Below are 19,773 nucleotides of genomic sequence, written 5' to 3' on the forward strand. Positions count from 1 at the left end.
ATCCCAATAAACTGGAGGACAGTGGGAGGGGAAATCCAGGCTTTTGAAGTTGCACCTTTTTATCAGCTGCCTTACCACAGGAGTCACCAGGCCTGAGGTAAAGGACACTGAAGATTTCTGAAAGATTTGAGAAGATAAACAGAGTTCTGCCTCAGCTCAGCTAAGCAAAAAAAGAGGAAGCAATGCTACAAGTTCCCTACAGCCCTGCACATCCAGAGTTCCTTGAACAGGAAGCCTGGGGGCAGGGCAGACACCCCCATGCTATGGATGCACATGTTGAAGCCCAGGAAGTCTTTGTCTGTTGTGAGGAGTTGGACATGTCATGTATCTCCCTTCACCAAGTGCAAGTCAGGAGGATCTGTTCTCTTCTGCACTTTTACATTCCTATAGTGCTCACAGTCAGAAAAGTCTTACTCATCCTTGTTTATTTATTAGAAAATCCCTACAGGTCTAGGCATTTAAAATGAAGCATTAGTTACATGGAATACATGCCCTCAGAGTCCAGAAGGTGTTGGATATACTGCAAAGGTGGAGTGGAGCCAGCAGTGACCCAGTGACCTCTGCAGGAGATGCTGGCATGGCTGAGACACTAACAGGGCAGTAGCAATCATGATCCAACCTTCTCAACATAGTTAGCAGGATAGAGTCCAACCTGGCCAGTGAGAAGTCGGCCCTTGCACCAGCCCTGCTCATCTTCCTCACTAATCTTCATTAATTCTTCACCTACAAGCAAAAACAGTTATTAGGAAGCAGCCTTGGGAAAGGGGGAAGGTAGAATAGCATTTGTTTTTTCTGAATTGAAAAAAGTTGGCCTGAATCCCCACACTTTTTCCCCTTATCCCACTCAGTATCATACTGCAGTTTAATCCAATCCAGAGTTACTGACCTCTTCAGTAGCTGTGGTCAGTACCATCCCCTAAGGCAAAGGAACTTCTGCTCTTCAACATCAGAAAGTTGTTCCCAATATTTCTACCCAACCTTCTTTTCCCCAGAGGAAAATGCCTATAAGCCAAATGGCTCAGAATGCTCAGGGATCCTTTTTTTTTTTTTTTAAAAAAAAAAAAAAAAGTTCCACTGGAGCAGGTAGGAAGGAAATGTAAAAAGCAGCTAAGCTCTGTCTGGAAATACCCCAAACAACTATTCCATGATGAACTGTCTGGCTTGGCCAGAAAGGCATGGAATTAACTCCTTTCCCAGACTATGATCAGGAAAGGCTTTTAACCTCCCCGTATCTACTACAGGAAAGGGCAGAGAGGTCCCCTTCTGTCAGTAGAAAGTCATACATCTGCCAGAGGGGGAGGTCTACTGCATCAGTAAGCACATCCCACACTGGCAGAGGCTGGGAAAGAAAGTCATCTGCTGTTAGGCTTGAGCCCTACTGGTCCTTGCTTGTCAGAGCAGATTCAGAAAAGGGATGGCTGAAGATAACCAGTCATGCCTCTGTTTATCAGCTGGCTAGAAAGAAATTGCAAAGAGTCAAGACCCCAAAGAGTCAAGATCCAGAGCACTGGTATTCAACAGCAACAAGTTAACACTAGGAAGTTTGTTAGAATGATTACACCACAGCACAGATACTTGGCCTCAGGCACAAGTCCTTGCTACTGAAAGACAGCGCCTTTTAAAGAGGGGTGTATTTCTATAGCAGACACCACATAAAAAAGCAAGATTAGAGACACTCAAGATCCAGATGTCCTCTTGAATTTGGAGAAGATGGCACATTCAAACTAAGCTTATAAGTTTAAGTGACAGAAGAAAGAAGGGGAGGGGTTTATTTGCTTGAACATTCTCCCTCACTCAATCCTCTCTGCTGGGAGCCAGGGCACCCATTCTCAAGATACCCACAGTTTGCATAGCTGTTTCTGCCAGCTGAACTCTGCCTTCAGTAGTGCATGGCAGTCAAATGGGCTTTCTTCCCAGAGTATCTACCTTCTGGTTACTTCAAAGGACAATCAATATAGGTGGTCACCTTTCTTGTACTTCAGAGAAGAGTAACTTATATCAGTGACAAGGGAAAAACATTTAATAAAGAATAAATGCTTAAGGAGACAGCAGGTAGGATTCATTTCACCCACTTGGGTCTGCTGCTTTCCCTACACTGTAACCAAGATCCAAGCAGACTTTGTGGCCTCACTGTCTTTTGATCTACAACAGGTTGAACTGCCTGGTGTATCATCTGCCTCAGCAGTTGGCAGTGGGTCAGGCCAGGGAAAGAAGAATAGTTGTCAGTTTTCAAGTGGACATCCAGTTCTTACAGTGTTTCAATCATTCACTTGGCTCAAGTGAGGACAGCAAAAAGTTAGTGAGAGGTTAGTGCTTCTGTACCTGCTTTAAAGCTCAGCTCATCAGCCTCCTGTCCTGTGTAATCATACAGTGCTCGTACCCGTACACCTGGTACCTTTAAGTCCTCCTCATGCCCGTTGGCATCCAGGCACTTCTTTGGAGTGTCCTCATCTGACCACTCCGAAATGTCTTCCTTTCCCCCACTGTACATGCGGAAGCAGAGAGGAGACAAGATGGTAGTTAGGGTCATCTCTCACCCACCTCCTCCTGAATCACACACCTCTCTGACCCCTCAAAGGCTTCTATGCCATAGAACGAAGTGCAAGAGACCCAAAAGCCAAGTCAGGGTGAATGGGACAGCAGGACACCAGGAGATACTAGATTTGGTTGAAAGCATCCCAGCATTAGAGCCCTGAGGGCTAGGAGGGTAACTTATTCTCAGCGTTTCCACACATGCATACTTTTCATGACCTCATCCTACTAGCAGACCATCTCACTCAGGGAAGGTCAGTCAGTCCTAAAATGGAGAGCCAGCTGTGTCCAGAGTTATTCCAGCCAAGAACAGGACAGACAGGGAAAAAAAACAGGTCTCCCATCCCAAACAGATGTGGCTGGAATGCCATTTTCTGAGTGAGAAGCAAGAGCAGAGGGGAGGAACAGCAGAGGACAGGCACCTGGAACCCAGAAACCCCCGAAGAGGCTACGTTCCATACTAACTTCACAAATGTGGGTGCCCTCAGGCTGTCATAGAAGCTGTTCTGCTCCTCTTGATAGGAAGACCTGTGGAGTGGCAAATAGGGCCCCTGAATCCAATAGACTGAAATACAGTAATGGCCTCGAGACACCCCTATGTTCCCCTTCTTTCCCACCCAGTTCACTTATGCCAGGGTTCCCCATTTAAGGCAGGATGGTGACAGCACTGCAGGACACCCTATTCTCCCTATTATATATCCCTATATCCTATATCTCCCTATTCTCCTGCTTGCTTCCTGGTGGCAAGGGAAGCAGCTGTACCCAGACTTGTCAGGCAGCACTCAGCACCATGCCAAGGGAAAAAAACCAAACACTAATGCCTTCATTTAGGAAACAGTACGGTTAGCTCACAAGGTCGCCAGTTCCCAACTCTCTTCACCTTGTCTGGGTGGAAGAGAAGGTGTGGAAACACCTGCCACAATCTTGCACAGCACTGGTTTGAACGAGGCCAGATCTCATCACTAGAAGGATCTTTACAAGGGAGGCCCCTAGTGAGATGGTATCTAGGAGAATGCTATATAGGAGACCAAAAAGAGCTCCCCTAACAGCCTTATTCTACCTTGTCCAGGGCAAGGCCATGGGGCTAGAAATAGAAGAGACAAGAAGTTCAGATCAGTCCTGTCAACCCAACGCATTAATTACCCTGGGCAGGGCTGTACTTCTCCTAACAGGATGTATCCCAGGTTTCAGTCCTTACCCTCGCCTCGTCTGCAGAGGGGTCTGTGAAAGAACACCATCCCGTGCAGGCAAAATGCTGGTCAGCGTGACATCGTCGGCCATCTTACCGCTCTTCTCCTTCTTGGTGATCGGCCGCTGTGTTTCCAGGGACCATTCCTGTTCAGGGAGAAGTAATAACACCATCAAGCCATTAAGATGTGAGAGCTCCAGGCATCTTTTCTACTGGACAGTACAGAAGGAAGAGTAGTAACACAAGTCATGCTTCAATTGTGGCTGATCAGCCAAGTGGCCTTGCAGACAGAGCAGGCTCACTCCTCTTGAGTCCTGAGGTGCAACAAGAGGGCCTGTGGGAAAAGTGACAATAGGAGCTTATCCCAGAACCCTGAGAACCAGGTCAGCTTCCCTGCTGTTACAACTGGAAGGCAGAGTAGTTGGAGTTCAGCAAGGTTGCACACATTCCTTTAAGGAAGTGAAGGGACTGCAACCCCACAAGTCTCCGAAGATCCTAATATCATGAGTCTGCTCAAAGAGCCTCACTTCAAGGCCAGAGACACCAGCATGGTTTAGCCTAAGAGGACCAGATGCCCGCTCTCAGAAACTCTTGGAAAGGAAAGGAAAGAGGTATGTGTGATGCATGTCTTTCCAACACAAGGCTAGTAATCCACCAATTTCAGGAAAGCAGCTAGATAGTGAAAAAATAATAGTAATACACTCCAGAATGTGTTGTCACCTCAAACTGCGGCCAATTCATTGCCATGCCTGGCCCATGAGTGTTGCGCCACCACTTCAGGTCTTCCTGGTTGTCTGCAGCCATGATGACTTGGTAGAGATCTCGATACAATGCTTGAAAGCTACGACCAAGAACAAACAGAACCATCAGTAACCAAGTCCCTCAGTGGCTCCCCAAAGCCCAAGTCAAAGAGCGTAACCTCACGCACAGTTACATAGCATATCAAACCCCACAAAATTAAGGGTGCTAGAAGGGTGCAATGCATGCTCAACTCAAGAAAAATAGGGCCACCATTGTAGAAGTGTTACTGTGGCAAGCAGGACAAGCTGTTTGGTGTGGTAGTAGCTAACATCTGCCACTTCCCAGCATAGCTCAAATGAGTATCGAAAGAGCCTGGCACATTCGTGCACGCAAATAAGGAAGTGGCTCAGGTTTGTTACCTCCACCTCAACATATAGGAGCCCAGAAGGGTCTACCTCCCTGTGTAACCCCTATTTCAGGGCAACTCATGGGCTCATGATCATCTTTCTCTGAAGATGTCTCTACTCAGGACAAAACGGGTGTATTTACTACACATACAGGAATGTGGCTCCATTGCCTTCTGCAGACTGGGATTACACACAACACTGAGGCACTTCACAGAACAGAGACACACCCATGGGTCAGTACTGGAAGACAAAGGGTTCAGAGGCAGAAAGAATCCTCTGTGGGAATCCTCCTACACTGGTCAGTCAAAAAAAAAAAAAAAAAGAGACCGAATGCCCATTCTCAATCAGAAGGGGAAGGAGCGAGACATGCCTGATGCAGCTCCCTTTCACCAACACCAGAATTAGACCCCTTTTCAGTGCCCAGGACACCCCAGGGTAGAGAGCCGCCCTTCTGTGTCAGGGCTGGTACCTTTCACTGGTGGAGAGGTTGAGATGCTGGTGCAAATTCAGGAACATCTCCTTAAAGAAGCACAATCGCTTGCGCTCTGCTTCTTGACAGCCCTCAAACACTTGCTCCATGTCCTCCATGTAGCGGGGATTGTAGCGGTTCAGCTCTTCCAGCATCTTCTCGTATTGATCCTTGCACTGTATCAACGCAGGAGGGGAACAGGGGTGATATGTTACTCTGGTATCAAACCACTGACACTCCCCCTGCTCAGGACTAAAAAGTTTTTCCCCCCCTGCACTGCTGAACACACAGCACAGAAAACAGATCAAGTCCCACAGCTGGTATCCAAATCCATTGCTCTCCTAGTATCTTAGAAGTTCTTCCTTCCTTACCACCCTCCTCCATAGAGGTCCTTCCACACTCACTCCTGTCAGCAAGTAAGCCACCCACATTTGGTAACCAAGTCTTCAGCTCTGCAGCTCCCTCCCCCTGCAACCAGCCCCCTACTTTTTTTAAAAGATATTTATAAATTAAGTTCTACTCAACACCAAGGATAGACCCCTCACTCAGCCTTTGTTCCTAACGTCTCAGTTTAACTCACTAAAACTTCAAAACGATGCAATCTCACACCTCCTTACAGCCTCCAGCAGGAGCAATTTCACTGAGTGACAATGCAGCCTGTGCCTTCTCCTTGGAATTCGCATCCTTGTGATGCGTGTCCATTCAGTGCTCACCTTCTCAGCCTCCTGAGTGCACTTCTCTACACGCTCCTGCAACTTGCGCAGCTGCTCCTGGGAGACCGAGGAGTCTGCCTTGGCATGGTTCTCCCTTGTATGGGCTGTTTTCTCCTCCTTCCGGGCTGCGTGGTAGTTTTTCTTTGAGGTCTCTACCTGTAGGAGTGATGCAGACAAGGTGATTCTGTCAGAAATCTTCTGTTCTTCAGAGAGAGCACATTAACACTTTGTTACAGTCAGCAGCAATTGTTTGAGGACAAACAGAAATGCTGATCTGGTGTTTAGCCAACCATGGGAACAGGTATCTCCAGATGATCTTGTAGTGCTAACCTGCCACGTAGGAACACCAAGCCTGTTCCTAAACTTTTCTTATACAGAAAGAAAGCTACAAGACCACCGAGACCAAGAGGCCAGCTAGCCATCCCTCCCTCTGTGGCACTCCCTACTGTGGCTAGTGGCACCCACCTGGACCACCCTCACCCCTCCTTCCCCATTCACACTTTGCTTACATCTTTCATCTTCTTCACCCAGGGCTTCTGGGCCTTACGGAACCCATCCTCTGCCTCCTTTGTCTCCTTGAAGCCCCCAATCATCTGCTTGTGGTAGGCCTCCTTCTGCCAGGCCTTGATCTTATCCGAATCTTCACCAGCCAGGTGGTTCCGGACATCTAAGTGGATTTCACTAAGTCTGTCTGCAGCTGTCAGGAAAGCATGCCAGGCCTTCTCCAGAGTACCATACTGTGGACCTGCAGGAACAAGCACCAGAGGGGCTCTTCACCTCCTGCCCACAAGAAAAAACACTAATTTTCCTCCTTCTACATTCATCTGTCACTTTGGAGTCACTTCCACAGCTCTGCTCCATCACGTAAGTCAGCACTGACTGGTCTCCACGCAGTCCCAGAAGGCAGCACCCAGACTGGCTGTCACAGCTGGCCAAGGCAGGCATTTAAGATGGGCGATCTGCAGCTCGATTTAAGCTTTGGACTGGCCAAGGACTTGCAATACTAAAAATATTTTTGTAACCAAACACCTGACAATGCAGAGGAAGAGGAAGACTTCTAAAAGTAAATCAAAGAGCTGCCTACAAAAATATACATACAAAAAAAAACAATGCCCAAGAAATTCACACCCCTCTTTCTGGAGAAGAGCAGCCTGTCCCATCCCCCCCAAGGAAACAGCCTCACCTCAGTACGACAGAGCACTCCAGGAATACAGTGCAATTACTGCACCCTGCTCATAGCGCAGCCTGCCAACTTTACCTTTCTCCACATTGGTCCTCCACTTACGGGACCACTCTGTTAGCTGCTGGGCGTAGTTCTTCTCTATCTTGGCTCGCTCCTGGAAGCAGGAGATCAAGTCATTGCAGAGCCGGTAGCCATCATCCACACGCTTCACTGTCCGCCTGTAGTTTCCAGCCTGAAATTTCACACATTGTTATTTATACTGCACCTTCACACTCCTTCAACACAGGCAGGAGGTTGAGCATCGCACTGGGAGGGAGCACAGACCCTCCTGGAACCTGTAGCTGGGCTCAGACCCGCCTCTGGTGGGCCAGGCAGAGCAATGGAGGGAGGACGCCAGGATGCTCTTTGCCTCTCACAGCTCTGAGCAGTGTCAGCTGAACAAGGAAGTCTCATTCCACAGCACAGTGGAGGAAAGGGTTACTCCTCCTTGCAGTAAGACAACACTTTACCGAACCACCCCACAGCCTCTCCCTTCCACTCCCCAAGAGCACCATGTCACCCGTGAACCTGAAACTCAACCCTTTAATTCCATGGGTGGGAGGTAAGACATTCCTTCCTACCTCCCTCACACCCCAATTATCCTCCTTACCTCCCAGAAACTGCCCCCAGGAGCCTCCCCGCCAGCATCATCTTCTGATGACATCGCCCTCGTTTTCTTGCAGCAAGGAATTTTTGCAGATTTCAGTTAAGCTGAGGAGAGAGAAAAGGGATTTCTAACACAGCACTGGCCAAACCTCCTTGTAGGTGTCGATCTCAAACTTCAGCTGAACAGATCCTAGAGACAGCAGTGAATCCAACACTTCTCAGCAGCACCAGCCACCCCTGCAGAGACCCCTTTCTCAACCGAGGCCCTCGGGAAGGCAGCAAAAGCTACAGAAGCTGAAGTAGCTACAGATATTTGAAAACTTGAATCACTTCGAGTCCTCCATCAGCAGAGATGACTCCGGTTTCCCGGTGTGAGTCAGGATTACAACAACTGGCTGGAGAAAACGAGGCCAAGCAGTCAGGCATGTTGTGAATGGGGAGGAGCCCGATAAGCTGCCCACCACCTGAGCTGGGCTTGAGCAGAGCTACAGGAACATGCAGAGGCACATGGCACCGCAGCATGCACGCTGGTTACCCAGCCACATGGCTTCCCCAAAAACACTCGAGTCTGTCACCTCAGTAGGCTCAAGATCTAGGCTAGAAGGTGAAAGGTGCTTCTCAACCTCTGTCTCAGGACTTTGGCCCATTCCCTATACAAGCCAGCGCTGCTGCTTTGCTCCTGATGCGGTGTGACTCTGAAATCCCTGGGGAGAGGCCCAAGGATGCTTTTGTGCAGGAATGAGGAATGGGAAGAGGCCCATGCCAGTTGCTCCTGCACAAACCCGCTCCCCTCTGGGCAAGCCTGGGTTAACGCAGCATAGATGTCCTTTGCTGCCACTTCTCCTCTTGCACATTCCTAGTTATAAAAAGCTTCCCTCACACCCCGGGGAGGTATCTGCTGGTTCTGCCAGCCCACAGAGTACACAGCAGAAATGGAGACCAGGTCAGGAGTGCCCGTCTCCCACCTCCTGCAAATCCTCCTCAGCGTGGCAGCTGCGGTGCGAGCCACCTCACCAGCACCCCAACACAGGCTGCAGGAATTTCCTCCGTTTCTTCCAGAAACAATTGGGCTCTGTTTGCCCAGTCTCACGTGCTGTTGACTGTCAGAAGCACATTGATGCCGTTCCTCTGGGTTTCCCCAGAAGGCTGGAAGTGCGGACCTCCAGTCACACAACCCAGCTGTTAAACGCGACGTGATGCTCAGGTGCACAAGCTCTGAAGCCTGAAGAACACCTCCACTCATGCCACCAGCTGTCCCCATCCTCCCTTAGCAGGCTGCAAAGCCATCTGGTGTGCTTCCAGGGCACACAGCTCAGCATCGCCCCCAGTAACCACGTACCTGAGAGGGAGACGACAGGGGAGCAGCAGGGAGCTGGCAAGTACGTCCCGAGCTCTTCAGACTCCTTACAACAGACTGGAGAAGAGAGAGAGAGGCAGTTAGAAAGTGCTGCTTCCTCGCAGGGATGCTGCCTCTTCTGACACATCCCAACCCCAGGGCCGGGATAGGAGTGTCCCCCTTCTGCCAGCTACTAGGAGGGGCACCCTGATATAGCAGCTGCAGCCACTGTGCCTCCGAAGATGCCACGTTCCAGCACGTAGGAGAGATGCCAAATCCTTGTGTCACAAGACCTAGCCCCAGAGAAAGTTAAAATAGAAACTATTTGGGGCGGCATGACAGCACTGTGCGGGAAAGGTGGCAGCATCACAACAGCTGAGCAAAGGGAACAGCCCAACGCCAGCAAGGCCTAAAATAAGCACACCCCAGGCACGGGGCGGTGGGGCCTGAGCCCCCGCACTGCACAGCAGCTGGTGGGAAAGCCCAGTGCCTCACACGTAGACATGGCAGGCTTCAAGAAAAGAAGGGGAGGACAGACATGGGCTTCTTCCCATCCCTTTTCCCTAAAGATCAAAAAGGGACAAAGGACTCAGTTCTACATTTAAAACCAAGCTTCTCCTCATGGAGACACAGCTCAATTAGATGTCACCCATTAAGGTTGTATCACTTTTTCCACCCTTCCCTCCCACACTGCCCCCATCCCCACTTCTTTATCGGGAAGCCCTGAATCACAACCATGCCTTCCATCTCTGGTTTCCGATTCAGACTGACTCCAGCGTGCTAGAATTCAGGGGTAAATGCGGAAAGCTTGTGTGTCACAGCGAGCTTGTTTGCCTGGTCAGTCAGTGTCGTGGTTTAACCCGACCGGCAGCTAAACACCACGCAGCCGTTCGCTCACCCTCCCCCCTCCCTCTCTGGGACGGGGGAGAGAAATGGAAAGTGAAGCCCGTGAGTTGAGATAAAGACAGTTTAATAAGACAGGGAAAAAAAAATAACAAAATAATAATAACAATAATAATAATGATGATACAATGGTGATAATACGAAAGTAATAATAGTATGTACAAACAAGTGATGCACAATGCAATTGCTCACCACCCGCTGACCGATGCCCAGCCTAACCCCGAGCAGTCCCGCCCCCTCCCCCCGGCTAGCCACCCCTATATATTGTTTAGCATGACGTCAGATGGTATGGAATACCCCTTTGGCTAGTTTGGGTCACCTGTCCTGGGTCTGTCCCCTCCCAGCTCTTACTGCACCCCCCAGCCTGCCCGTTGGCAGGACAGAGCAAAGGCTGAGATGTCCTTGGCTTAGTATAAGCACTGCTCTGCAACAATTAAAGCATCGGGGTGTTATCAGCACTCTTCTCATTCTAAGCCAAAACACAGCATTCCACCAGCTACTAGGAAGAAAATTAATTCTGTGCTAACTGAAACCAGGACAGTCAGTAAAGAAAGGAGGAACCCAAACCCATTATTTCCACCATAAAATCAAGAGGCACAGCTCAAATTTCTTGGGAGTTACAAACGCAAGTAACTGGATTTACTATCACTAAGATTAGCAGGCTCTGAAACATAATAGTAGCTGCGCTGGATCAGACTAAGGGTCCTTGTCACCGCATACGCTTCACAGCCAGTGGCCAAAAGCAGCTATTTTTTCCTTGCTTGGAGAACAGAGCAAGCATACACGATGCTTCCCTGCGTACTTTCCAAGCCTCTAACCATTTGTTGACAGGAACTTCCTGAGCTGAACGTGGCACCTCGGAATTCAGGAACACCCCATGAATTTCCCTTCCGTTAACTTCTCCAGTCTGCATCTGAACACACGAGAGTTTTCAGCATCAATAACACACGGCAAAGCACCCCACAGCTCAAAGCTCTACTGAGACCACCACCACAGGAGCTGGGTGGTCAAATAAAAAAAAAAAAAGAATAGTTTAACCTTTCTACAGGTTAATCTTCATGGCCCAAGTAGCAGCCAGCAGAATAGGTTATTTCAATAGCAGTTGTATAGACTTCATAGAAGTCTAGATAAAAGGGTCCTGGTAGAAGCAAAAAGGTCAAAGAACAAGGAGGACCCTTTTCTGCCAGGCTTTTTCTGGACTTTACATACTCCATGAGCCCATGTCAGTCAGCAGATCAAATTGGATCTGCGTGCAGACACGGGGATGGTACTTAGCAGTGCACACGGGGGCTGAAGAACAGCTGCTGCTGTCACCCTCAGCCCAAGAGGAGCAAATAGATTGCCACTCCACCCCCTCACGCCTGGTTATTCCCCAGACATCGTATGTTTTGGGAGCTGCCAAGAGCTTGAGACCAGGGAAAACACGAGTTTGCCAGGAAAAGCAAACAGATGAGTGTTACATGTGCCAAAGGCTGCTCTACAGCAAGGTGGGGAGGTGACAGTGCTACCCTGCGTCCTGATGGAGCAGGAGCCACCGTGTCATTCAGGAAGGTTGGCAGAGCCCATACAGGATGAGCTGCAGCTGTGTGGATCAACACCAAGGCTTTCTGATGCCACTGCCGCCTCTGCTAAGAGGGGACCAACGTTAAGTTTGCAGAGCAGAGGAATGTTTCTTTCCCCTCCTGCTTCCCTCGTCCATTTCTTACAGTTGAGTGAATGAGACCTCAGTGCAGCTCCTGCATGAGGAACTCCCCCAGGGAGCAGGGAGAGCACCCACATCGCCAGTCACTTCTCTGCACAATTACAGATGAGAGCACTGTAGACACAACCAGCAGAGACAAGTAGACAAAATAAACTGTACAACTGAGATTTATGCAGACACAAGCCTTGCTGCTAATAGTGTTTAAAAAAAAAAAAAAGTATTCCCCTCCATCCCCCAAATATCTGCTCTTATTTTGACCAACAGAGTAAGTTATCCAAAAAGAGCTCTTGGCCTTCAGCTGCAGAAGGGCAGAGTGGCTCAGGACCGATTCACTGGTGCTGAGCTCCACTAGGAGAACCGCCAGAGCACTTGTCCCAGCAGAGCTGTTTCAGCCTTTAACCACATCCATCTCACCCCTGCTCCGGTCTGTCACATCTCACACCACAACTCCCCACCCTCAGACCGGGAGGTCAGGCTAAAACCCTCACTTTCGTGTGCATCTGGCACCACACCACTCAGCAGGCCTTTTTGCTTTGTGTTTACACAAAGCGAGTACAACAGGGTCCTGACCCACAATTAAAGCTTCAAGGCCAGATAGTAATAAGCACCCTTGACTTCAGAAACTTCTCCCTAAGGCACACAAGCCACAAAAATCCTCTTCCCTCTACACCGCACTCCAGTGCTTCCAGACTCCAAACGCCCAAGGCATCGCTTCTGTGCATTGCTTGATCACTTCCTGAGACTCCCTGTGAGCAATTGTTTCCCTAGGTTTGCCAAGAACCAGCCTCTGAGCTCTACAAACGCTCCAAGTGCTGGTGCATACAGGCCTGCAGGAGTTCTTCCACAGAAACAGAGCTTGTACAGCACCAGGCAAAGCCTCCTGCCCAGCAGAGTCCCTTTTCCACCTTGCCCGAGTACAACTGCAAGCACTGGATCCAGGCAGATGAAGGAAAATGTTCAATTATATTTATCAACTAACTGGGCTTTGCTGATGGACTTTTATTATGGACCAGTTCCTGTAGGGGTGTTCAAGACAAGCTAACCAAGAGTTTCAATCAGGAGCAGGCTACTAACTCACTTCCACCTCAGGACAGTAACACCTCAAAGCAGCAGCGTGCCATCTCTGCAACCAGCCCGTTTGATTCCCAAGGAGTCACTTTTCCTGTACAGCAGGCAGTGGGAGAGGTTTTGTTTTCACTCCAGGGCGCTTCTGGTGTAGGCTGCAGATAAACATTTCCATCTGAACAACCTGAAGACGCAAAAGGACAACAGTCCACCCTCCCCTTCCAGAGCGGCTGCCATGAAAACACCTTTTTTGGGTAACTTGTTGTCAGAAAGGAGCTAGAGCTGACACCAGGAAGGCCCACAGACCCCCAGCAGCACAATAAATGGGCCTGGTACTGGTACAGCAGTGCTGGGAAGGTCCCTGACGGGAAGAGTGAAACAAAGCATGGGACAGGGTTTGCTCTCCAGCTTCATCTCTACGTGTGGGCATCCAACAGCTCTGAATTGAACAATGCCCATTAAGGTGCTCTCCACTGCCATTACACAGGGGCACTGATGGTTACAGGTGGTCACCTGCCAGAGAGAGGCCAGTTCTCTACAGCTAGAGGAGCACCAAGTGGCATCAAGATCGTCCAAGAAGCCTGTGTACCTGAAATGACTCCTGCCCAGCAAAACATCCCCTGAGATGCTTACCCTGTTGCTGTGGTCACACCCTTGCGAGAGTCGCCTGCCTGGGAGAGGGCCTACAAACCCGTGTTCCTCAGCTGCTCCCTGAAGCCTGCCGGGGCTGCCTAGTACAGTTTAGAGATCTTTCTCTTTCTCCAGCCAGGGAGAGGTCAGAGACATCAGGCAGAGCAGTAACTGCACACAAAGGTCACTTCAGCTATGTGCAAGCCTCTAACAGCAGCTTGTCTCCAAGACAATGATTCTCCAGAGACTGTGTGGCTGTCCCCCAGCAAAATTCTCAATGGTTATACCAAAGTACAAAAATACAGACAAGATCCTCCTCCGCTTAAAGTGCTGACCTCCTGAGCCTATGTGTTGCTTCAGCGCTCTCTCTAGTTTCAGGCCACAGCTTCCTTATATTGGTCTCCTCCAGATCCAGGCCAAGCTAATATCCTGCAGACATCTCGCCATGCCGTAACCCCAAGTAGTTTTTTCTTTTTTTTTTTTTTTTAAAAAGTGTTCAGACAAAATACTTTCCATATTTTTTAGCTATTGCCTGTCCAGTTCGCAGAGGCCAAGGCTACAGGATAGGCTTCTGCCAACACGTCACTGCTGATCTAAAGGTTAAGATTCCTGACCAACATAGCTGTACCAGGCAGAAACTGTTTCACCAAGAAAAATTGTTTTCCTTTCCAATAGGACGTAGATCTCCAGTATTAAAGGAGATTGCAACAGCAGGCCCACTTTGTGTGCCCACTTCCAGCCAGTCTTTGAGCAAAGCAGTGATCCAAACAGAAGGCCCCGTCTTCATCCAGCCCAGAGTAAAGAAAAGAAATAACGGGGTGGTGCTGCTGTTTGCTTTTTCCCCAACCTCAGCAAAAAGCAGTTCATTTCTATCAATGGAATATTCTCCTGTGATTGAGTCACCTTGTAACCCCCAGAGCAGGGATCAAGTTTACCTGAATGCATTAAGGGGCCTTAAGGGAGCCGGCTGTGACCCAACAGCCTTCAGAAGAGCCGCAGGCCACTGCGTACCGCTCTAGCACCAAACCTCTGGCAGCTCCCTGACCACTGTGTGGTGTAGTGCAGCAGTGTCTCCAACCAGGCTCCTCTGCCCCTTCCATTGGGAAGGAGCACTTTAACCCAGCTGCAGTTCTGCATACCTCTGTATGCAAGGAAGCCCTTGGCTCCATTTTACCAATATGCAGTTTCACTGAACTGTCTTCTAAAGGAAGGGGGCAATGGGAGATGGACTTGGCAAATATTCATCATGTAGACAAAGTACACGGCAAACATAGGCACAATGAATTCAAGGTAGTCTATTTCTTCCTCTTTCTCTCTCAGACTTCTGGTTTTACTTGGTAAACAGTAAATCAGCTTTTATTAGACAGAATCAGAGTTCCTTAGGTTGGAAAAGACCCCTAATCAAGTCCAACCATTAACCCTAACACTACCAAGTCCACCACTAAACCATGTCCCTATGTAGCACATCCATGTGTCTCTTAAATACCTCCAAGGACGGGGGCTCCATCACCTCCCTGGACAGGGAGGGACAACTTCTTGCAAGGAAAGCTGAATGAGATCAGACTGAGTGCTAGAACATCTTGCAGTAAAGGGGAAGCAAGAGGTAAAGCATCACACACGTTGCTTCTGTTTTGTGTTGTGGCCAGTTCCCGCACTTAGATGACAGCAAACCTCTTTAGCAGTTTTTGTCACCAGAGATAGGTTCCCTCAGTTGCTTCCTCACAGGAACACTTAAACACAAAGATGCAATCATAAGGCAGCCTTCGGTACCACATGAAGTGGCAGGACTACAGGCAAGAGGTAAGACAAAGTTATTTTACACAACCGGAGTGTTTTTTACACGCCTGGTCCCAGAAAGAACATTTGCTCTGTGGAGTGTAGAGAACACTCAGTAATTTGGATTCCCTTCATAGCATCTCCTGGTCCAAGCAGCAGTTAGCAGATTCCATTGCTTTGTAGAGAGTTTATTTGTAAAGGTACCCTATGTCTTTTTGACATATTTCCTGGAGATTGCACAGATAAGGAGGTTGAAAAGGGCAGCCATCAGGAACTGTCCTGCACTGTGATTATTCATACCTCACACATTCATCCTGGAGGTCACATACACTACGTCTTGCAGCAGCTTGTCTGCTTTCAGATTACCTGCACAGAATCCGGTCCTCATTTTTGGTATTGTCTCTTCAGCCCTCTTCAAATACATTTTTGAATATCAAGCTGAAGAACACGTCTATTAAAGTCAATATACTTCGTATTCCATGTGTTATCGACAAAACTCCAAGAGGCTACAAAGGAATGTGTTACTCAGTCCAAAGGGCACATATCACAGAAGAAATTTCAACTGCTGAGCATCACTGGAATGTCATTTGCTTCCTCAGCCCATTGGCCAAAGCACAGATCTCAGTTTCTAATCCTCAGGACCCAAACAGACATGTGAGGGAAGAACAGCAGGACCTTTTTTTTAAATCAATGCACAAACAGAGCAATCCAGCGGGCATTGTTTCCTCCCTCGTGGCTTCTAGAAGCAGCTCCTATCCCACAGCTCAAAAAACTGTTTTTGCTGTTGGTTGTATTGGGGTAGGAGCCTGCTGGTGTCAACACCAGGCTTTCACAGAGGTTTCCAGGCAATGGGGTGAGCAGTGCTGGTACAAGAAAGGGCTGATTAAGGACACCAAGAAGCAAAAGCAAGCATCTAGAATTATCTAAGTGAAACATGCTCATTGTCTCCAGGTCCTCCAGGAAGGTTTCTTGCCCTTGTTGTCAGGGTCGTGTAAGAAGCCCACCTCACACTCCTATACTGCAGTGCTGCAGCCCATGCAGCTCAGCAGGCACAGGAGCAGGAGAGGTTTGGCTCAGCAGCAAGGTACTGAGGCAGAGGAGGAAGTTCCTGCCAACAGACAGTCATCTACAGTGACTGAAAAGATTGACCAGATCCCCAACAGCCTAGGAGAACCACATCTTCCCACAAACAGATGAGACACAGCTTGGGCAAGCTCGTAGCATGAATGGGGCAAAAGACTTACTGTCAGCCGTGTTGTCTGCAGCAATTCTAACCCCCCTAGCCTGCAAAAAAGCCTACCCACAGGTCACAATGAACAGTCCTACTGCAATCGTCAGCTAGGAGAGCATAAAATCCCCCCCCAGCCTAATGCCTCTGGATCCAGGCCCCTGGTACCATGGAGATCCCTCACATGCCTCTTGAGCGAACTACAATGCCCACTGACAACCACTAGACTGAACACACAAATTCCAACTGTCTCAAGTCTGAAAGGCTCCTTCCCATTGTGCCATTCACAGCCAGGAGACACCACTGAAGGCAGAAATATGATTAGGATGCCAGTCACACACGTTGCTTCACAGCATTACCCAGCTTCAGCCCACATTTCAGCTGGAAGGGACATGAAACTCCTGTACGAGTCACTGAAACAAAGCTGGGTGATTACAGCAGAGGGCACATCAGAGTCTTTGCATTCACATTACACTTTCTGCTGGAAAAATGTGTGCCCAGATGGTCAGAAGGCATTTGGATGTTAAATGAGTGTTCACTGTGCCACAAGGTAGCTAAGCTACCTCTTGAACATCTTCCAAACTGCTCCAAGGATGCAAAGCTCTCCTGTTACTCTTCAAATAGAAGAAGCCCAAATTCTCCACAAAACCCTCCAGATACACTACTCACTGTTTTCTGTCTCACCCACTACAGCCTTTAGATTAAGACTAAGGCCTTTTTTTAATCTCTCTGACACAGCTCCCTGTCATACAGCACCATCTACACCCATCATGCTATGTCAGTATGATAAAATAGCCTGCCCGATCAGAAAGCCTGTTCTAGGAAGATAAGAGTGCCTCAAAGGGCTTAAACAGCTCTCCCATTGTTTAGAAATTTCCCCATGAACTCTCATGAGCAGCCTAACTTCACATATTACTGATCAGCTGATGGAAAAAAAAAGAGGCAGTTTATTACTGCTTTTTAATCAAGAGCATAGTTTTTTCCACTCAGGCTATAGGCAGATACTTTTGAGGTCTCCAATTCAATCCCTGGATGCCAGCCATCACATGAACCAAACAGTTTAAACAACAACAACTGAATAATCTCCAGCCCTCAAAGTTGCCAGAATAAAGAATATATAGTATTTGCCACTCTGAGATACAACATTTTTAACAGGAGCCGATCTTGCCCCTAGTATAGGGCCTCATCTGTTTCTCAGTTTTACAGTCATCTTCTAAGATTAGTCGCATTACAGATATACCTGACTGCTCTGTTCAATCTTTATACGTGCATATGTGTACATATAGATTTTTAGGAGTGGTGATGGCTTGTAAGCTCATGTTCATCCATGGAAGGCCCCAAAAAGTCAGGCTAGTTCTTTTGTAATCCATAATGACCTAGAATGATTAAAAGCATCACTGTCCTGTAAAGAACTGATTTGGGGTCCATGAGGTAGTCAGACTTTTATAGTTTGATTACATGCAGCCTGCCAAGGACCTGCAGCATTTTGGTACAGCCAGCTCACACACAGCCCTTACTCACTGAAGTTTGATAGTGGAGTTCCAGATGAGCACTTATACCTACCAACACGGTGAAGTTGCCACCCTTTACAACCCGAGAAGGAAGACAGGCCTTAATAGAACAAGTGCAGGCAAGCCAGAGAAGCACAAACTCACAGGTCAGGAAAAAAAGAGCTCAGAAAACAATGCAACAATACAATACAGTGGGCACAGCACACGGAAGGCGGCACGCAGCTAGCCCAGCTCAGGCGCTCGTTCTGTTCCAAGCTGCAACTGGAAGTACGATCTAGTAAACATTTTAGGGAACTTCTTGCGAGGCACTATTAATAACACAAAGCATTGCCAAAGCAGAACACGCTCCGTCTCACACAGAGCATGCTGTGCACTTCACAGAAAGGTGAATCCCTCCCGAAAAGGAATGTGCTCGGTTATGCAATGCGCAGGGAGTAGCTCCGGTGTGACTCCACCCAGGGACCAGCTCACACCTGGAGCTGGGACCAGTCAGCCCCTGTCATTTTAGCCCACACGCTGCAGTTGTGCATTCTGCGCCCATTACGCACTGGGCATTGCTTGGATCGCCGTGAGGCTTTAGCAGCTTCTGGGCGACATCTGAATCCCAGGGTGGAGCGGGAGGCTCTACTAGGGCTTCACATGGCCATCGATTACTGCCGTACCACAAATACCTTTGTGCAAATCAGATCAGTGGTGGATTTGAAGGGGAGGGAGGCTGATCTCCCACCGCAAGAGGCAGGGAGTGCCCACTAGGTGCAGGGTGGACGAGAAGGCCAGACCACACCACCAGAGGTGGTCGGCTCACCTCGTCCTCACCCCCACACCTAGGGACGGCTCAGGGCTTGAAGAACTGAAGCAAGTGAAGCACACAGAGTTGGCACAAAAAGCGGTGAAACTGGTTAACACGTTGGGGCCAGGCTAACTTCGCTTATTGATCGCTCGGTGGAGATGGCAGAGCCCTCCTCCTGTGAGCGGTGACAACCCGCAGAGCGAGCGCCGGGCGGTGAGGCCCACTAATACCTCCATGTTGAGCAGCTTTCGCCTGCCCCGGGCTGGAGAGGACACGGTAACCCCGGCGTCCTGCCCCAAAGCCGGGCACAGCCACCACAGCCCCCCCAATCCCCCGACACCAACCCCAGGGCTGAGGGGGGAGCATGAGACAGCCGGGACCACCCTGCTCACAGCAAGGGGACAACAACCAGACCCCCCAGGAGCCACAAGGCTGCCCCCAGCCCTCGGGGGAGCCGCTTCGCCCCTCAGCGCTGCCGGAGCCGCCACAAAGGGGCCCTGAGCCCGCTGAGGCGCCGGCCCCAAGGGGGGAGGAACGGGGGCGCCCGCTGAAGGTCAGGCTGGAGACCGTGCTGCGAGGGGCACGGGGCGGCGGAGCCCAGCCGGGGGGTGCCCAGATCCCGCTAACACCTCCCGGGGAACAACCCCGGCCCCCCCCGGGGGTCTCAGCGCCGCCCCCTCTCCCCAAGGAAACTTTTCCCTCGCAGCCGCGCTGCCCACCGCGGGCAGGAGCCGCCGGGACCCCCGGCTCCCCCCGGAGAACGGGGCCGAAAGCCGCCCTATAGCAGGGGTGACCCCGCCGCTTACCTCGCAGGCGGCTCGGCCGGGCTCGGCTCGGAGGGCAGCGGCCACCTGGGCTGGGAGCGGGCCGGGCCCTGCCCCTATTTCAGCCGCGGGACGGGACGCGGGGGCTCCCGCTCCGCCTCCAGCTGCTCCCGGCGGGGCGGGCCCGGC

General features: G+C 49.8%; 1 protein-coding gene across 2 annotated transcripts; it reads right to left on the reverse strand.

Annotated features, from left to right (window-relative positions):
• Positions 1-408: 408 nt before the first annotated feature.
• On the reverse strand, positions 409-19,758 carry PACSIN3 (protein kinase C and casein kinase substrate in neurons 3). Of its 2 annotated transcripts, XM_084519544.1 has the most exons (12): positions 19,627-19,758; positions 9,219-9,293; positions 7,884-7,984; positions 7,310-7,466; positions 6,561-6,796; positions 6,052-6,207; positions 5,339-5,514; positions 4,442-4,562; positions 3,731-3,867; positions 2,998-3,060; positions 2,323-2,483; positions 409-723 (listed from the first exon to the last, which is right to left on the reverse strand). In XM_084519544.1, the coding sequence occupies exons 3-12, from the start codon at positions 7,935-7,937 to the stop codon at positions 608-610; spliced, it is 1,377 nt and encodes a 458-aa protein (XP_084375670.1). In that variant the 5' UTR covers positions 7,938-7,984; positions 9,219-9,293; positions 19,627-19,758; the 3' UTR covers positions 409-607. The 2 variants fall into 2 exon arrangements, with proteins under 2 accessions (XP_084375670.1, XP_084375671.1); XM_084519545.1 differs by lacking the exon at positions 2,998-3,060.
• Between the last annotated feature and the right edge of the window lie 15 nt (positions 19,759-19,773).

This window comes from Aythya ferina, assembly GCF_964211825.1.
Source record: "Aythya ferina genome assembly, chromosome: 5".
Taxonomy (NCBI): domain Eukaryota; kingdom Metazoa; phylum Chordata; class Aves; order Anseriformes; family Anatidae; genus Aythya; species Aythya ferina.

What these genes read in the sequence shown, in the direction of transcription:
- PACSIN3 (XM_084519544.1), bottom strand. Translation starts at nt 7,937, where the DNA reads ATGTCATCAGAAGATGATGCTGGCGGGGAGGCTCCTGGGGGCAGTTTC. An exon ending in GAGGACCAATGTGGAGAAAG is followed by an intron (nt 6,797 to 7,309) that starts GTAAAGTTGGCA and finishes TTGTTCCTGCAG; the next exon opens with GTCCACAGTATGGTACTCTG. An exon ending in AGGGCACCCACATTTGTGAA is followed by an intron (nt 2,484 to 2,997) that starts GTTAGTATGGAA and finishes CCGCATGTACAG; the next exon opens with TGGGGGAAAGGAAGACATTT.